Raw genomic sequence first — 19,091 nt, 5'->3', positions numbered from 1 at the left:
GGTTAGTTAACAGTGAGTAGGTTTACATGCACACTGATAATTCATTTTCTGAATGGTTAGTTAACAGTGAGTAGGTTTACATGCACACTGATAATTCATTTTCTGAATGGTTAGTTAACAGTGAGTAGGTTTACATGCACACTGATAATTCATTTTCTGAATGGTTAGTTAACAGTGAGTAGGTTTACATGCACACTGATAATTCATTTTCTGAATGGTTAGTTAACAGTGAGTAGGTTTACATGCACACTGATAATTCGATATCAAACTGATTTTGGCAGATGGTCAACTATGGCATTAGTCATGAGTAGATATATGTTGTAGTCCTCAAAGAGACCAGATAGAGGGTCAACAACATCTGGAATCCACATCTGTTTCTGGATGTCAAATGAACAGTACCACAGGAACTGGAGAAATATTATCTAACTACTAATCTTCTTTAACCCAGAACTAAAATCTTGGTAATTTGGTAAATGCCTTATTATTTACCCAGTCTGTCCACAACAGATTATGTAACAACCTGCTTATCTATCAACTGTCATGTCAATGTAAACTAAAGGTAACACGTTTTTCGAAAATAATTTTGTCAAGAAATTGCTTTATTTTCATTACTCACAATGCCACAGTGTATATGCATTGAACATCCACTAGAGGGCAATTGTGTTTCAAAACAGGGTTTTCGACTGATGACGTAAGGCATTGACAAGTTGGGACAAAACATTGAAAATGGGTCAGAGAGGAAGTAGCTCTCTAAGGATAACCTTCCTTGGCTAAATGGGATTGTGCAATATTGTAATGAAATTACGACATGATTCATTTAACTCCTCCCTACTGTAGAGATTTGCAGCTGCAGCAGCATGTTTTCAACCGTTCTACCCACGTGCCCCATATCGGGTTACAACTGAAAAACATACCCTTTGTTTACCACATGGCTGAGAGTTCACTGTTTTATGTAGCTTTAAAATTATTTTTAAAAAACAGGACAGTACAATACAACACAACTATATGTCATTGACCAGTGTGTGATTGAAAATAATGTAAATTGTTGTTTGTTTTCCATCCAATTTATATTGTAAAAACTTTGTCAGCTTTCAGTATTAAGGAAAGTTACTAAAGTATGTCTGATTCACAGTCCACTTGTCTCTCAACTCATGATCATAAATGACCTGATGAGTACTCATTAGGCCTATCGCACTATTGGGCAATAGTCTGCACTTTATTACACAACTGGTGTTGACAACACATTTTTTTTGTGGAAAAAGTGTTCAACTTCAGGGAAGTTTTGTTTGCAAACAAAGGCCAGCCACGCGGACGACAGAGGTGCTTTGGGAAGTGCTGTTTTCTGATTGCACAACTCTAAGGCACAACCACTTCCTATGAAATACACTACCCATAAGCACCAATAATTCCAGCTGACTGGGTCGGCATATTCTGAGGATGTGACCTATATCTCGCTGTGATGTTTACACTTTGTTACAGTTCTTTGTCTCTGCGAGCATAACAAGTCAGGATGTCTGGGACATAGAGAAATACATATTTTTCTGTTTTTCTTTATGTGTAAAGAAACCTCTTTTCATCCTAACATTTTTGGACCAAGAATTTTCGGAACAACATTTTCTGTCAACTTGTTTTTATTTTTTCACGACTCCAAATAGCCGAGGCGGCTCATACGGAACATTTTGGATAAGGTAAAGTACTTTATTAAAAATAGCAAGTAATATATAACGTGCATTTCAATACGCGTTTGTATTCAGTTGTGGCATTGGATTTTTGGTCAAGATACCGTATCCATTAATTTGTTGCCCTAAGCTTAATTGCTCACTGTTCAAGGTTGCCGAGAATAAGTCATCGGTTTTTGGCTGATGGGACACAATTGAAAAGCCTACCATCTATAGCAGATATCACGAGTTAACTTTTTTGGAGTTGTTATTGTACATGTGTTTTATGTAAAACATTTTCAGTCATAATCCTCATATTGCTGCATAATAATAATGTTCGATTCCATGCTGCATAACATTGATTCTGTCAATTCTGATCAGAATTTAATCTGCTCAAAGTTTTGGGGGATTTGCTTGTTTATTGTGTGTAATTAATAAAATAAAATAAAATACGTGACAAGAAGACGAGATCACTGTGGCTATATAAGAGATGCAATAGCTGTTACATGCGGAGAGTGGAGTTTAGTCCGCTAACTTTGTTGTGGTCTTTATATAGCCTATAGCTACACAGGTCATAAGAAGGGAATGTTACATGCGTCAAGGAAGGCGGCACTGCCACTTGCAAACCCTGGCTTTTGTGTTACTTACAATTACTAGGAGGTGCTGCAGCTGTGTACTAGGATAACACACGCAAACTGTTGTGTGTTTTGTTCCGCTTGTGCGTCTGGCGGTGCGTCCGCCAGGTTAAATATAGCCGGGATGAGAGTGATTACGTTCATCAGAGAGCTGGCCAGACCCGTGCGCTGCGGTTAATAACCGCCTCGATTTAGTAACGGCACGCACGTGACCTGAGTGAAGAGCGCGCGCTAGTGCCTCAAAGACTTCATGAGCAAATGTCAACGTCTATATATCTTTATGTAAAAAAAAAAACACGCAGATTCTCCTGGCAGAATGAGACAGAGTGAAGGAGTCATTTTCCCGTCTAAATTAAATAGATGTTTGAGATAGATGTCCTGGGGCTGTACACCTGTGTGTGTGCGTGTTCGTGTAAAAACTGTGAGCTGAAGACAGCCTATGCATACCTGTTTTTTGCTCCAAATTTGTCATTCTCTGGAAGTGAAAAAAGAAATGACTCAGAAGGAGTGACCCCGAGGCTCTTCTCCCAGAATTGACGGTAATCTGGTTTGGCATTAATCTGGTTTAGCAGTCAGTCTGTTTCAAAGACTATGCCCCTAGGCACACACAGTTAGAGGATCACTGTTGAAAAGACTATAGGCCCGGCTTCAACCGGTGTCGCAGATTGCTCACTGTTAAAAGCATGATGGGGTGATGCCTATCTTTTCTTCACCTAGTTTCATTCAAAGCAAACATGATTGATGCACCATTGCACAACAACCTTTCTAGCTCTATTGTCCTTGTGATTGCTGGCCTTTTCAGCTGTAATACTATGTCCCAGGGAACATCTGCTTCAGTACAGAGACAGAGGAAGGGGTTAGTTTGTAGATATGTGCATATTTACCTGGTTAAATAAAGGTTAAAAAAAAATACTAATAATAATTCAGGGCCGGCCCAAGCCTTTTGGGGGCCCTAAGCGAGATTTGGTTAGGGGGCCCCCCACCACCCGGCAAAGTTAATTTCCTGTAGTTCTACACATTTTGCCATGGGGTGTAGAGAAAATGTTGCAGTTTAAAGCAAGTTCTCAGAAATTCTACACATTTTGTGACTAATGCCTTGTTAATATGATATTTGTCGCAGCGGTCAAAGGCACTGCATCTCATTGCTAGAGGCGTCACTACAGACCCTGGTTCATTTCCAGGCTGTATCACAACCAGCCGTGATTGGGAGTCCCATAGAGCGGCACGCAATTGGCCCAGCGTCATACGGGTTAGGGTTTGGCCGGGGTCGGCCGTCATTGTAAATAAGAATTTGTTCTTAACTGACTTGCCTAGTTGAATATATATATATATACATATATATATTTTTTTTAAATATCAAAATCAATCGGGGCCCCCTGGAGGTTAGGGCCTCTGGGTACAGTATTTGATTACTACAAGTCTAGATAGCTGGCTAGACTTTAACTACCAATCGAAGCGTTGTTAGCTGACATGCTTACTGTCAGTGACTGACATAACGAGAAAAACTGCTGATGCACAACCACATTTTGAAATTGCAACCGGTGTGTTCTACTATTCTTACTCTCAATAGTAAGTTGTGATCCCTGCTTGAGTTCTAAAAATAAATGAAATACAATTGTTTTGGGGACTGGGGCCCCCTGGCGACTGTGGGCCCTAAGCGACCGTTTATGTCGCTTATGCCTGGAACTGGCCCTGTGCGTATGGCTGGAGTTTCTGAGCCCTCTACTGTGATGCAAGATACAGCAGCTCTACCCTGAAGATGGTGGAATTGTTAGTACAACTAGTTTTCTCTCTCTGAAGCGGAAAGCAGGCTGTTTCCCTTGTGACTTCTTTATGGCTATTGCCTCTGGAGTGTACTTGGTTTCTCCATTTCGTCACAGCAGCAGTAGTTCAAGTTCAGTAGTTAAGTTCAACTTCAAGTGACTTGTACAACTTGATTTATACTTATTTATAACAATTGTAAGTTTTGATCTAGAGCTACATAGGCTTATAACAGGTCTATAACACATGCACAATCAGATCTACTGTTTCTTAAGGTATAACACCACATATAACCTGATATACACTTATATAGGGTTATAACATACATGTAACACATTTATAATCTGAATTAAATATACAGCATAAATAGACCTATAAAACGAGTAAACAGCAAATTTACATGCTTGATCATCACCCATATCTACTGTACCACTTTAACCTTTTTTCCTGTTGTCCCTTCAGGTATCCGGTCGGTCTATAACCTTATTTCCTGTTTTCCTTCCTTCCAGGTATCCAGTCGGTCTATAACCTTATTTCCTGTTATCCTTCCTTCCAGGTATCCAGTCGGTCTATAACCTTATTTCCTGTTGTCCCTCCAGGTATCTGGTCGGTCTATAACCTTATTTCCTGTTGTCCCTCCAGGTATCCGGTCGGTCTATAACCTTATTTCCTCTTATCCTTCCTTCCAGGTATCCGGTCAGTCTATAACCTTATTTCCTGTTGTCCCTCCAGGTATCCGGTCGGTCTATAACCTTATTTCCTGTTGTCCCTCCAGGTATCTGGTCGGTCTATAACCTTATTTCCTGTTATCCTTCCTTCCAGGTATCCGGTCGGTCTATAACCTTTTTTCCTGTTGTCCCTCCAGGTATCCGGTCGGTCTATAACCTTATTTCCTGTTATCCCTCCAGGTATCTGGTCATTCTAAGCTTATTTCCTGTTGTCCCTTCAGGTATCTGGTCGTTCTAAGCTTATTTCCTGTTGTCCCTCCAGGTATCTGGTCTTTCTAAGCTTATTTCCTGTTATCCCTCCAGGTATCTGGTCGTTCTAAGCTTATTTCCTGTTGTCCCTCCAGGTATCTGGTCGTTCTAAGCTTATTTCCTGTTATCCCTCCAGGTATCTGGTCGTTCTAAGCTTATTTCCTGTTATCCCTCCAGGTATCTGGTCGGTCTATAGGGCAGCAGCCATGGTGTTGATCCTGGGCAGACGGCTCAACAGGGAGGACTCTGGGACCAGGGACTCCCCCGCCGTCAAACGAAAGGTGCTCACTAAACACACTCATTTTATCACAACTCCGAGTTCTTACTAGTCTTGACAAGTGTTTTGAAGGGCAATGTGTGTCAATTATTTCTCAAGTGGCTAATAAAAACATATAAAACCTAATTTTTCCAAGACGCAAAACAAACCGGGAACATGGCCAAGACCCCCTCTTCCAGTTTATAAACCAGTGCAGGGTTATCACTTTTGACTGTAGATTAAAAGTTACAGAATAGGCCTTTAAAATTAAATTAAACTCATTTGTTTCATCCCTCCAAGGTGTTCGAAGTGGACTCCAAAACCCTGACCGGTAATGAAGTTCTGGAGTTCTCCTCCGGCTCCTCCCACTCGGAGGCCATCTTGCAGGTGTTCAACGAGTTCCGCGACAGCCGCCTCTTCACCGACGTGGTCATCAGCGTACAGGGCCGCGAGTTCCCCTGCCACCGCGCTGTGCTCTCTGCCTGTTCCTCCTACTTCCGTGCCATGTTCTGCAATGACCACCGCGAGTCACGTGAGATGCTGGTGGAGATCAACGGCATCCTGGCTGAGGCCATGGACTCTTTCCTCAGCTACGTCTACACGGGTCGCGCCAAGATCACCACCGACAACGTGCAGTTCCTCTTCGAGACCTCCAGCCTCTTCCAGATCTCCACGCTCCGCGATGCCTGCGCCAAGTTCCTGGAAGACCAGCTCGACCCCTGCAACTGCTTGGGCATCCAACGCTTCGCCGACGCCCACGCTCTGAAACAGTTGGCAAGCCGCTGCCGCTCGTATGCCCTGGCCAACTTCCCTGACGTGGCGCAGCATGAGGAGTTCCTGGACCTGAGGAGAGATGAGCTGGAGGAGTACATCTGCAGTGACGAACTGGCCATCGGGAAGGAGGAGGTGGTGTTTGAGGCGGTGATGCGCTGGGTGTACCACAGTGTGGAGCCCCGGAGGCCCGTGCTTAAGGACCTGCTGCACCACGTCCGGCTGCCCCTGCTGCACCCAAACTACTTTGTCCAGACAGTGGAAGGAGATCAGATCATCCAGACGGCGCCAGAGTGCTACCAGCTCCTCCACGAGGCCCGGCGGTACCACGTACTGGGCAACGAGATGATGTCCCCCAGGACCCGCCCACGCAGGTACTGTGCAGGGGATGCTGGGAAGTGTAGTTCAGAGACTTGGTCAGTCAATTAAATTCAATAGAACTGCATTGTCCCTCAAGGGGAATTGTATTTGGCACAGCTTTATGGATAGAACAATTCAACACATCTAGGTAAGGCAGAATTCACCTCATGCCTTCAAATAGTCATTTTTTTATTATAAGGCCCTGAAGGCACTAGGGACCTCTCAAATATGAGGAAGTGTTGTGACTGAATACGGTACAGTTCCTTGTTCCTGCCAGTCAACTGGAAGACAGATTATATGTAATCTCTAATTCCTCTTGGCTTGTCACTCATCTTTTACAATCATTTTATGGGGATTAACTGTAATTCTAAAAAGAAGGATAAGAATGTCCGTTTGTAAACAAAAACCACTGCCACTTTACTCTCGGCTCAAGAAAAGAACCACCCACCTTTGCCTCTGTGAGGAGAAATATGAGAGAGACAGACAGACAGACAGACAGACAGACAGGCAGGCAGGCAGACAGGCAGACAGACAGACAGAGACGGACAGACAGAGACAGACAGACAGACAGACAGACAGACAGACAGACAGACAGACAGACAGACAGACAGACAGACAGACAGACAGTGATGGAGAGAGAGAGAAAGACACAGACAGACAGACAGACAGACAGACAGACAGACAGACAGACAGACAGACAGACAGACAGACAGACAGACAGAGAGTGATGGAGAGAGAGAGAAGGACACAGACAGACAGACAGACAGACAGACAGACAGACAGACAGACAGACAGACAGTGATGCAGAGAGAGAGAGAAAGACACAGACAGACAGACAGACAGACAGACAGACAGACAGACAGACAGACAGACAGACAGACAGACAGAGAGTGATGGAGAGAGAGAGAAAGACACAGACAGACAGACAGACAGACAGACAGACAGACAGACAGACAGACAGACAGACAGACAGACAGACAGAGATTGATGGAGAGAGAGAGAAAGACACAGACAGACAGACAGACAGACAGACAGACAGACAGACAGACAGACAGACAGACAGACAGACAGACAGACAGTGATGGAGAGAGAGAAAGACACAGACAGACAGACAGACAGACAGACAGACAGACAGACAGACAGACAGACAGACAGACAGAGATTGATGGAGAGAGAGAGAAAGACACAGACAGACAGACAGACAGACAGACAGACAGACAGACAGACAGACAGACAGACAGACAGACAGAGATTGATGGAGAGAGAGAGAAAGACACAGACAGACAGACAGACAGACAGACAGACAGACAGACAGACAGACAGACAGACAGACAGACAGACAGACAGACAGACAGTGATGGAGAGAGAGAAAGACACAGACAGACAGACAGACAGACAGACAGACAGACAGACAGACAGACAGAGATTGATGGAGAGAGAGAGAAAGACACAGACAGACAGACAGACAGACAGACAGACAGACAGACAGACAGAGATTGATGGAGAGAGAGAGAAAGACACAGACAGACAGACAGACAGACAGACAGACAGACAGACAGACAGACAGACAGACAGACAGACAGACAGAGATTGATGGAGAGAGAGAGAAAGAAAGCATAAGACAGAGATGACTGAAAGATAAGAGGAAGAGTGTCAGACCCAGTACTCCACTGTTTTCTCTACCACAGTAGATGGTTTTGAGTTACAACATGAGTGTGTGCCTGCTGTGTTATTGTGCAGACAGAGCCTTCATTGAGTGAAGGTTTGTTTAATAATCCTGTTTTGTAATGAAATTGTGTCATGAGGTGGAAGAGCTTGTCCATACACATTCTAGTTTTCTGCCAGAATAACTGCTATGTTGCAAGCCTTTGTAGCCTGAAACATTCGTACCATTCGGTCTAGTTTGAATAGCAGTAGTGAAGCAGCGAGTCACGTACAGCCCTGTTTGTGTCCATAAGGAATTATTTGAAGGATGTTTGTTTGTGTACGATATACATAGGTCCATGTGAGTGTGTGTGATGAGTTCATCCACATATCATTTTCTGTATGATGTCTATGTATTCTGTGTTACATGTTGGAGTATGTATGTGTCTTTATGTATATATGTGTTACATGTTAGAGTATGTATGTGTCTTAATGTATATCTGTGTTACATGTTAGAGTATGTATGATGTTTTATGTATATCTGTGTTACATGTTAGAGTATGTATGTGTCTTAATGTATATCTGTGTTACATGTTGGAGTATGTATGTGTCTTTATGTATATCTGTGTTACATGTTAGAGTATGTATGATGTTTTATGTATATCTGTGTTACATGTTAGAGTATGTGTGATGGGTGTTAGCAGATAAGTTTAAGTCTTTAAAGCCACATAGACACGTCTGGTTTTTAGACATCACTGGTTTCAACAGTGCTTTTCTTCAGTCACTGGTTTCAACAGTGCTTTTCTCCAGTCACTGGTTTCAACAGTGCTTTTCTCCTGTCTGTGGAGTTCTCTGGGTTAAGTATTATTTGACGCTGGGTGCCAGTTAGCTAGCAGGGAGGTGACGTGTCTCTCAAGAGTACCGTGTCAGTATCCAGGCAGATCAGAACAGGCATGGAGCCTGCCGTCTGTCTGTCTGTCTGTCTGTCTGTCTGTCTGTCTGTCTGTCTGTCTGTCTGTCTGTCTGTCTGTCTGTCTGTCTGTCTGTCTGTCTGTCTGTCTGTCTGTCTGTCTGTCTGTGTCTGTGTCTGTGTGTGTGTGTGTGTGTGTGTGTGTGTGTGTGTGTGTGTGTGTGTGTGTGTGTATAGCCCCAGGGACCTCTACTTCCAGCTCCTGCCAACAGAGTTTAGCGCCACACACCCCTGACCTCAGCTTCTGACCTATGACCTGCACTCATCATTATCAGTGCTATGTTTAAACAGAAAGGTATGGGGAAAGTGTGTTGGCTAGCATATTGACTCCCTGTATAAATAAAGGTCAAATGTAATTGAGTTTGATTTAGAGCTAGAATATTCTGAAGTTGAACTATAAAGGATGAAGTATTGTTGACAGTACCACAGAGGGTGAAGTTGAATTATAAAGGATGAAGGATTGTTGACAGTACCACAGAGGGTGAAGTTGAATTATAAAGGATGAAGGATTGTTGACAGTACCACAGAGGGTGAAGTTGAATTATAAAGGATGAAGGATTGTTGACAGTACCACAGAGGGTGAAGTTGAATTATAAAGGATGAAGGATTGTTGACAGTACCACAGAGGGTGAAGTTGAATTATAAAGGATGAAGGATTGTTGACAGTACCACAGAGGGTGAAGTTGAATTATAAAGGATGAAGGATTGTTGACAGTACCACAGAGGGTGAAGTTGAATTATAAAGGATGAAGGATTGTTGACAGTACCACAGAGGGTGAAGTTGAATTATAAAGGATGAAGGATTGTTGACAGTACCACAGAGGGTGAAGTTGAATTATAAAGGATGAAGGAATGTTGACAGTACCACAGAGGGTGAAGTTGCAGTGAATCGCTCCCCCTAACCGAAGGAGATCACGTCATAGCCCTGGCATGCACTTTCCAAACAGTGAGGCAGATAGGGCCCCATTCAGATGGTTTACTGAGGTCATTGATATTCAGTGGCCTTTAACACGTTTTTTCTGTTCTTAAGAAGAACGTGTATTTTGAGTATTTTGCCAGGTAGATAAGTACAATCATGTGAATAAAGTATGACATATTACACATTGTGAATTACGCTGTGAAGCGTACTGCCTTCTCTTTTTCACTATAGTCATGAATCAGACTGACTGGCGTGGATTGTAGTGTTGCTGAGTTGTATCTCATTGCTGTCTCGTTTTTTCACCTGCATTGTCTATGTTCCTCTGGGGTGGAGCTGTGTTGTCTGTGTTCCTCTGTAGTTGTGTTGTCTGTGTTCCTCTGTATTAGTGCTGTGTTGTCTATGTTCCTCTGGGGTGGAGCTGTGTTGTCTGTGTTCCTCTGTAGTAGAGCTGTGTTGTCTGTGTTCCTCTGTAGTGGAGCTGTGTTGTCTGTGTATCTCTGTAGTAGTGCTGTGTTGACTTTGTTCCTCTGTAGTAGAGCTGTGTTGTCTGTGTTCCTCTGTAGTGGAGCTGTCTTGTCTGTGTATCTCTGTATTAGTGCTGTGTTGTCTGTGTTCCTCTGTAGTAGTGCTGTGTTGTCTATGTTCCTCTGTAGTGGTGCTGTGTTGTCTATGTTCCTCTGTAGTAGAGCTGTGTTGTCTATGTTCCTCTGTAGTGGTGCTGTGTTGTCTATGTTCCTCTGTAGTAGTGCTGTGTTGTCTATGTTCCTCTGTAGTGGTGCTGTGTTGTCTATGCTCCTCTGTAGTTGTGTTGTCTGTGTTCCTCTGTAGTAGAGCTGTGTTGTCTATGTTCCTCTGTAGTAGTGCTGTGTTGTCTATGTTCCTCTGTAGTAGTGCTGTGTTGTCTATGTTCCTCTGTAGTGGTGCTGTGTTGTCTATGTTCCTCTGTAGTAGAGCTGTGTTGTCTATGTTCCTCTGTAGTAGTGCTGTGTTGTCTATGTTCCTCTGTAGTAGAGCTGTGTTGTCTATGTTCCTCTGTAGTGGTGCTGTGTTGTCTATGTTCCTCTGTAGTAGTGCTGTGTTGTCTATGTTCCTCTGTAGTGGTGCTGTGTTGTCTATGTTCCTCTGTAGTGGTGCTGTGTTGTCTATGTTCCTCTGTAGTGGTGCTGTGTTGTCTATGTTCCTCTGTAGTTGTGTTGTCTGTGTTCCTCTGTAGTAGAGCTCTGTTGTCTATGTTCCTCTGTAGTGGTGTTGTCTGTGTTCCTCTGTAGTAGAGCTGTGTTGTCTATGTTCCTCTGTAGTAGTGCTGTGTTGTCTATGTTCCTCTGTAGTAGAGCTGTGTTGTCTATGTTCCTCTGTAGTAGAGCTGTGTTGTCTATGTTCCTCTGTAGTAGAGCTGTGTTGTCTGTGTTCCTCTGTTGTGGTGTTGTCTGTGTTCCTCTGTAGTAGAGCTGTGTTGTCTATGTTCCTCTGTAGTAGTGCTGTGTTGTCTATGTTCCTCTGTAGTAGTGCTGTGTTGTCTATGTTCCTCTGTAGTGGTGCTGTGTTGTCTATGTTCCTCTGTAGTAGTGCTGTGTTGTCTATGTTCCTCTGTAGTGGTGCTGTGTTGTCTATGTTCCTCTGTAGTGGTGCTGTGTTGTCTATGTTCCTCTGTAGTTGTGTTGTCTGTGTTCCTCTGTAGTAGAGCTCTGTTGTCTATGTTCCTCTGTAGTGGTGTTGTCTGTGTTCCTCTATAGTAGAGCTGTGTTGTCTATGTTCCTCTGTAGTAGTGCTGTGTTGTCTATGTTCCTCTGTAGTAGAGCTGTGTTGTCTATGTTCCTCTGTAGTAGAGCTGTGTTGTCTATGTTCCTCTGTAGTAGAGCTGTGTTGTCTGTGTTCCTCTGTAGTGGTGTTGTCTGTGTTCCTCTGTAGTAGTGCTGTGTTGTCTATGTTCCTCTGTAGTAGTGCTGTGTTGTCTATGTTCCTCTGTAGTAGTGCTGTGTTGTCTATGTTCCTCTGTAGTGGTGCTGTGTTGTCTATGTTCCTCTGTAGTAGTGCTGTGTTGTCTATGTTCCTCTGTAGTGGTGCTGTGTTGTCTATGTTCCTCTGTAGTGGTGCTGTGTTGTCTATGTTCCTCTGTAGTTGTGTTGTCTGTGTTCCTCTGTAGTAGAGCTCTGTTGTCTATGTTCCTCTGTAGTGGTGTTGTCTGTGTTCCTCTGTAGTTGTGTTGTCTGTGTTCCTCTGTATTAGTGCTGTGTTGTCTATGTTCCTCTGGGGTGGAGCTGTGTTGTCTGTGTTCCTCTGTAGTAGAGCTGTGTTGTCTGTGTTCCTCTGTAGTGGAGCTGTGTTGTCTGTGTATCTCTGTAGTAGTGCTGTGTTGACTTTGTTCCTCTGTAGTAGAGCTGTGTTGTCTGTGTTCCTCTGTAGTGGAGCTGTCTTGTCTGTGTATCTCTGTATTAGTGCTGTGTTGTCTATGTTCCTCTGTAGTAGTGCTGTGTTGTCTATGTTCCTCTGTAGTGGTGCTGTGTTGTCTATGTTCCTCTGTAGTAGAGCTGTGTTGTCTATGTTCCTCTGTAGTGGTGCTGTGTTGATTATGTTCCTCTGTAGTAGTGCTGTGTTGTCTATGTTCCTCTGTAGTGGTGCTGTGTTGTCTATGTTCCTCTGTAGTTGTGTTGTCTGTGTTCCTCTGTAGTAGAGCTGTGTTGTCTATGTTCCTCTGTAGTAGTGCTGTGTTGTCTATGTTCCTCTGTAGTAGTGCTGTGTTGTCTATGTTCCTCTGTAGTGGTGCTGTGTTGTCTATGTTCCTCTGTAGTAGAGCTGTGTTGTCTATGTTCCTCTGTAGTAGTGCTGTGTTGTCTATGTTCCTCTGTAGTAGTGCTGTGTTGTCTATGTTCCTCTGTAGTGGTGCTGTGTTGTCTATGTTCCTCTGTAGTAGAGCTGTGTTGTCTATGTTCCTCTGTAGTGGTGCTGTGTTGTCTATGTTCCTCTGTAGTAGTGCTGTGTTGTCTATGTTCCTCTGTAGTGGTGCTGTGTTGTCTATGTTCCTCTGTAGTGGTGCTGTGTTGTCTATGTTCCTCTGTAGTGGTGCTGTGTTGTCTATGTTCCTCTGTAGTTGTGTTGTCTATGTTCCTCTGTAGTAGAGCTCTGTTGTCTATGTTCCTCTGTAGTGGTGTTGTCTGTGTTCCTCTGTAGTAGAGCTGTGTTGTCTATGTTCCTCTGTAGTAGTGCTGTGTTGTCTATGTTCCTCTGTAGTAGAGCTGTGTTGTCTATGTTCCTCTGTAGTAGAGCTGTGTTGTCTATGTTCCTCTGTAGTAGAGCTGTGTTGTCTGTGTTCCTCTGTAGTGGTGTTGTCTGTGTTCCTCTGTAGTAGAGCTGTGTTGTCTATGTTCCTCTGTAGTAGTGCTGTGTTGTCTATGTTCCTCTGTAGTAGTGCTGTGTTGTCTATGTTCCTCTGTAGTGGTGCTGTGTTGTCTATGTTCCTCTGTAGTAGTGCTGTGTTGTCTATGTTCCTCTGTAGTGGTGCTGTGTTGTCTATGTTCCTCTGTAGTGGTGCTGTGTTGTCTATGTTCCTCTGTAGTTGTGTTGTCTGTGTTCCTCTGTAGTAGAGCTCTGTTGTCTATGTTCCTCTGTAGTGGTGTTGTCTGTGTTCCTCTGTAGTAGAGCTGTGTTGTCTATGTTCCTCTGTAGTAGTGCTGTGTTGTCTATGTTCCTCTGTAGTAGAGCTGTGTTATCTATGTTCCTCTGTAGTAGAGCTGTGTTGTCTATGTTCCTCTGTAGTAGAGCTGTGTTGTCTATGTTCCTCTGTAGTAGTGCTGTGTTGTCTATGTTCCTCTGTAGTAGAGCTGTGTTGTCTATGTTCCTCTGTAGTAGTGCTGTGTTGTCTATGTTCCTCTGTAGTGGTGCTGTGTTGTCTATGTTCCTCTGTAGTGGTGCTGTGTTGTCTGTGTTCCTAGGTATTAGGGCTGTGTTGTCTATGTTCCTCTGTATTAGAGATGTGTTGTCTGTGTTCCTCTGTAGTGGTGCTGTGTTATGTATTGTTCCTCTGTAGTGGTGCTGTGTTGTGTAATGTTGTTCTGGAATAGTGCTGTGTTGTGTAATGTTGTTCTGGAATAGTGCTGTGTTGTGTAATGTTGTTCTGGAATAGTGCTGTGTTGTGTAATGTTGTTCTGTATAGTCTTTCTGTGCTGTCTTATTTCTCCACAGTGACAAGTGATAGGTTTATTTTGATGAGTCTTGTTACTGTATTGCTGGTTTATTACTGTCCTCTCTCGCTTTCTCTCTCTCTCCCCTCCTTCCATCTCCCTCTTTCCACCTTCCTCCATCCCTCTATCTGCAGGTCGACTGGCTACTCAGAGGTGATTGTGGTGGTGGGGGGCTGTGAGAGGGTGGGAGGGTTCAACCTGCCCTACACAGAGTGTTACGACCCTGTGACGGGAGAGTGGAAGGCCCTAGCCAAGCTCCCAGAGTTCACCAAGTCAGAGTACGCCGTCTGTGCCCTGCGTAACGACATCCTGGTCTCAGGTGAGCTCCTCGTCTGTTGGCTGACAGTCTGCCATCCTAAACAACGATTAGTCATGCAATATATCATCATGAATTGGTTGTGTCATGAAAGAGATCAGGAAATACCAGGAAGTATACATGGGAGCCATTTGCTTCAATTGGTTAATTGTATTAACATCCTTTCCTTGTGTTATCTGCTGAATGACCAGAGATAGCTAGAAGGATTGGATAGGGCTCTACCTATCACTATCACCTATCCTTCCGGTCCAGATGGCCATTAATAGAGACAGGAATTGCTGATCCGACCAGGAAAAAGGAAAAACTCAGTCATTGAAGAAAGGAGACCAGCTAAAGGAATAATTACTTTACAGCCTATTGAGACACAGCTGTAGAGTACTCAGCTATGTCTTCCCTCTCTGTGGAGTGAAGAACAGGGAGTATTGTAATGTTTGCCATGTCTTTTTTTTCTTTTATAAGAGGAAAATGTGAGAGCAACATCTGGACAGAATCTGCAGGCGCAGTGCCCAGGGAGGCCCTTATTGGCCAGCTCACTCATTCCATCTCTTCCCATTGGCCAAGAGTCAGGGTCACACGGCTCTTTGCGCTTTATAGCTTTCGAGGATAAAATTGCTCATAAATGCTCTATAGTCAGTCTGAGTCTTACCCTCTAATGGTTGAGGTTAGCATTTACAGAAGGTAAGCTGTTCCTAGATCTGTGCCAATGGGGAACTTCTACCCAGGGCCTTTATAGTCTTTTGACCGGGCTGGTTAGTACTGGGAGAAGTGTGCTGACCAAGTGTGGCGCAGACTGCCCTTTTCAAAGCCTCACTGGGCCCAAGTTTAACAGGGCAGCAATCGGATAATATCATCTACAGTCCCTGACTGCATGGGTTCCAATGTAATGCCACACCTCAGGCTTTCCCTGTAAGTTCACAGTCTGGTCTAGAGGGAAAGAGTTCAGTGTTTATATCTTTCCCTGTAAGTTCACAGTCTGGTCTAGAGGGAAAAAGTTCAGTGTTTATATCTTTCCCTGTAAGTTCACAGTCTGGTCTAGAGGGAAAGAGTTCAGTGTTTATATCTTTCCCTGTAAGTTCACAGTCTGGTCTAGAGGGAAAGAGTTCAGTGTTTATATCTTTCCCTGTAAGTTCACAGTCTAGTCTAGAGGGAAAGAGTTCAGTGTTTATATCTTTCCCTGTAAGTTCACAGTCTGGTCTAGAGGGAAAGAGTTCAGTGTTTATATCTTTCCCTGTAAGTTCACAGTCTGGTCTAGAGGGAAAGAGTTCAGTGTTTATATCTTTCCCTGTAAGTTCACAGCCTGGTCTAGAGGGAAAGAGTTCAGTGTTTATATCTTTCCCTGTAAGTTCACAGTCTGGTCTAGAGGGAAAGAGTTCAGTGTTTATATCTTTCCCTGTAAGTTCACAGCCTGGTCTAGAGGGAAAGAGTTCAGTGTTTATATCTTTCCCTGTAAGTTCACAGTCTGGTCTAGAGGGAAAGAGTTCAGTGTTTATATCTTTCCCTGTAAGTTCACAGTCTGGTCTAGAGGGAAAGAGTTCAGTGTTTATATCTTTCCCTGTAAGTTCACAGTCTGGTCTAGAAGGAAAGAGTTCAGTGTTTATATCTTTCCCTGTAAGTTCACAGTCTGGTCTAGAGGGAAAGAGTTCAGTGTTTATATCTTTCCCTGTAAGTTCACAGTCTGGTCTAGAAGGAAAGAGTTCAGTGTTTATATATTTCCCTGTAAGTTCACAGTCTGGTCTAGAGGGAAAGAGTTCAGTGTTTATATCTTTCCCTGTAAGTTCACAGTCTGGTCTAGAGGGAAAGAGTTCAGTGTTTATATCTTTCCCTGTAAGTTCACAGTCTGGTCTAGAGGGAAAGAGTTCAGTGTTTATATCTTTCCCTGTAAGTTCACAGTCTGGTCTAGAGGGAAAGAGTTCAGTGTTTACATCTTTCCCTGTAAGTTCACAGTCTGGTCTAGAGGGAAAGAGTTCAGTGTTTATATCTTTCCCTGTAAGTTCACAGTCTGGTCTAGAGGGAAAGAGTTCAGTGTTTATATCTTTCCCTGTAAGTTCACAGTCTGGTCTAGAGGGAAAGAGTTCAGTGTTTATATATTTCCCTGTAAGTTCACAGTCTGGTCTAGAGGGAAAGAGTTCAGTGTTAATATCTTTCCCTGTAAGTTCACAGTCTGGTCTAGAGGGAAAGAGTTCAGTGTTTATATCTTTCCCTGTAAGTTCACAGTCTGGTCTAGAGGGAAAGAGTTCAGTGTTTATATCTTTCCCTGTAAGTTCACAGTCTGGTCTAGAGGGAAAGAGTTCAGTGTTTATATATTTCCCTGTAAGTTCACAGTCTGGTCTAGAGGGAAAGAGTTCAGTGTTTATATCTTTCCCTGTAAGTTCACAGTCTGGTCTAGAGGGAAAGAGTTCAGTGTTTATATCTTTCCCTGTAAGTTCACAGTCTGGTCTAGAAGGAAAGAGTTCAGTGTTTATATCTTTCCCTGTAAGTTCACAGTCTGGTCTAGAGGGAAAGAGTTCAGTGTTTATATCTTTCCCTGTAAGTTCACAGTCTGGTCTAGAGGGAAAGAGTTCAGTGTTTACATCTTTCCCTGTAAGTTCACAGTCTGGTCTAGAGGGAAAGAGTTCAGTGTTTACATCTTTCCCTGTAAGTTCACAGTCTGGTCTAGAGGGAAAGAGTTCAGTGTTTATATCTTTCCCTGTAAGTTCACAGTCTGGTCTAGAGGGAAAGAGTTCAGTGTTTATATCTTTCCCTATAAGTTCACTGTCTGGTCTAGAGAGAAAGAGTTCAGTGTTTATATCTTTCCCTGTAAGTTCACAGTCTGGTCTAGAGGGAAAGAGTTCAGTGTTTATATATTGTGCTCTACATGTCCTCAAGTTTGCGCTATCAATCTGCCCACAAGCCATGCCTGGAAATGTCAACATAATGTCCCCCTCCCTCTCTTTCGGGTCACTCATTCCTCCTCTTATTATTTATAACCCTCTCTCTCTCTCTCCTTCCTCTCTCCTTCCCTCTCTCTCCTTTCCTCTCCCTCTCTCTCTCCCTCTCCTTCTTTCTCTCCTTCCTTCTCTCTCTCTCTCTCTCTCTCTCCTTCCTCTCTCCTTCCCTCTCTCTCCTTTCCTCTCCCTCTCTCTCTCTCTCCCTCTCCTTCTTTCTCTCCTTCCTTCATTCTCTCTCTCTCTCTCTCTCTCTCTCCTTCCTCTCTCCTTCCCTCTCTCCTTTCCTCTCCCTCTCTCTCTCCCTCTCCTTCTTTCTCTCCTTCCTTCTCTCTCTCTCTCTCTCCTTCCTTTCTCCTTCCCTCTCTCTCCTTTCCTCTCCCTCTCTCTCTCCCTCTCCTTCTTTCTCTCCTTCCTTCCTTCTCTCTCTCTCTCTCTCTCTCTCTCTCTCTCTCTCTCTCTCTCTCTCTCTCACACACACATACTCTGGTAGGTGTCCATCAGTACAGCTGCAGTAAAGCCCAGTTTGTCTGAGCCGTGACTGTGACCATGACCCTAAACATGATTCTGGAAGGGACAAGTGACTGCATACTTCAGCTCACAACACTCACTGTCTATGACCCCAATATGACCTAACGGTTCACCTCTCCACTCACCGCTGTGAGAATCCTAACCTTGACCACATTAACCAACCCAACGAAAACTCATTTCACTGGATTCTTGCAAATTTCACTGGATTCTTACAAATCCAGGAATTTCAGAAGACACCATTGATTGTATTTGACAGTAGTTGGAATGTTCAGAATAACTCAAAGATCAAATGTAATGATCTACTGTACTGTACACACATTTCTGAGAAAGCTGTCCAATAAATCACCTTTTCATCCCGTGTCTCAGCATGCCCCTCTCCTTGACTTTTCCTACGGGGTGTTTTTAACGCCACGGTCCGTCCTCCTGTGTAGGAGGGTGAACAACACTTCCTTCCTGAGAGAACAGACCTACGGGGTGTTTTTAACGCCACGGTCCGTCCTCCTGTGTAGGAGGGTGAACAACACTTCCTTCCTGAGAGAACAGACCTGGAAGCCTAATGAGTAGGTTCAACGTCATGGTGCACTTTAAAGTATCTGAAGTTTATTTGTTTCGTTTTGTCTTGAAAACTGGTTGTTATCATATGCTCTGTTTGTTCTATGGAGATAGACAGGAGCCAGACTGTGGTAGCCTGTAGAGGGCTCCCAATTGGCGCAGCGGTTAAGACACTGCATCTCAGTACTAGAGGTGTCACTACAGACCCTGGTTCGATCCCGGGCTGTATCACAACCGGCCGTGGGGCAGCGCACAATTGGCCCAGCGTCGTCCGGGTTAGGGTTTGACCAGTGTAGGCCGTCATTGTAAATAATAATTGTTATTTAACTGACTTGCCTAGTTAAATAAAGGTTAAATTGAAAAAATGTAAAGGCTGTTTACTATGCCTCCATCTGCTTTGTCCTATCCTCCGTCTTCACCTAAAATACTTGTCAGATGGCAGCCATCGTTTTCACCCCCCCAATTTTCTGGTGGACAGAAGGGAAATCGGGACATTTGAGAGGACTGGGACATATAGCAGCTCCTGTCCGTTCTGTGATGTCAGGATAAAACACTAGCCTATATATTGATAGTAGTCTCAGTACCTCAGAGGTTTGACACAATGGGCAACATGAACGCAACCAATAAACCGGCTTGGCT

At 43.8% G+C, this 19,091-nt stretch overlaps 1 protein-coding gene across 1 annotated transcript in view; it reads left to right on the top strand.

Moving 5' to 3' along the window:
• The first annotated feature begins 1,431 nt into the window (after positions 1 to 1,431).
• klhl24a (kelch-like family member 24a) overlaps positions 1,432 to 19,091 on the top strand; it is a 48,272-nt gene continuing 30,612 nt past the window's right edge. The window contains exons 1-4 of the mRNA XM_029705726.1: positions 1,432 to 1,688; positions 5,209 to 5,312; positions 5,588 to 6,432; positions 14,264 to 14,448. Coding sequence (XP_029561586.1) covers positions 5,238 to 5,312; positions 5,588 to 6,432; positions 14,264 to 14,448 — 1,105 coding nt within the window. The 5' untranslated portion in view covers positions 1,432 to 1,688; positions 5,209 to 5,237. The remainder of the gene's footprint in view (positions 1,689 to 5,208; positions 5,313 to 5,587; positions 6,433 to 14,263; positions 14,449 to 19,091) is intronic.

The sequence above is a fragment of the Salmo trutta genome, chromosome 21 (genome assembly GCF_901001165.1).
Source record: "Salmo trutta chromosome 21, fSalTru1.1, whole genome shotgun sequence".
NCBI classification, from domain to species: domain Eukaryota; kingdom Metazoa; phylum Chordata; class Actinopteri; order Salmoniformes; family Salmonidae; genus Salmo; species Salmo trutta.
Note: the sequence above shows the minus strand (reverse complement) of the source record. Positions and strands in the feature narration are given on the sequence as shown.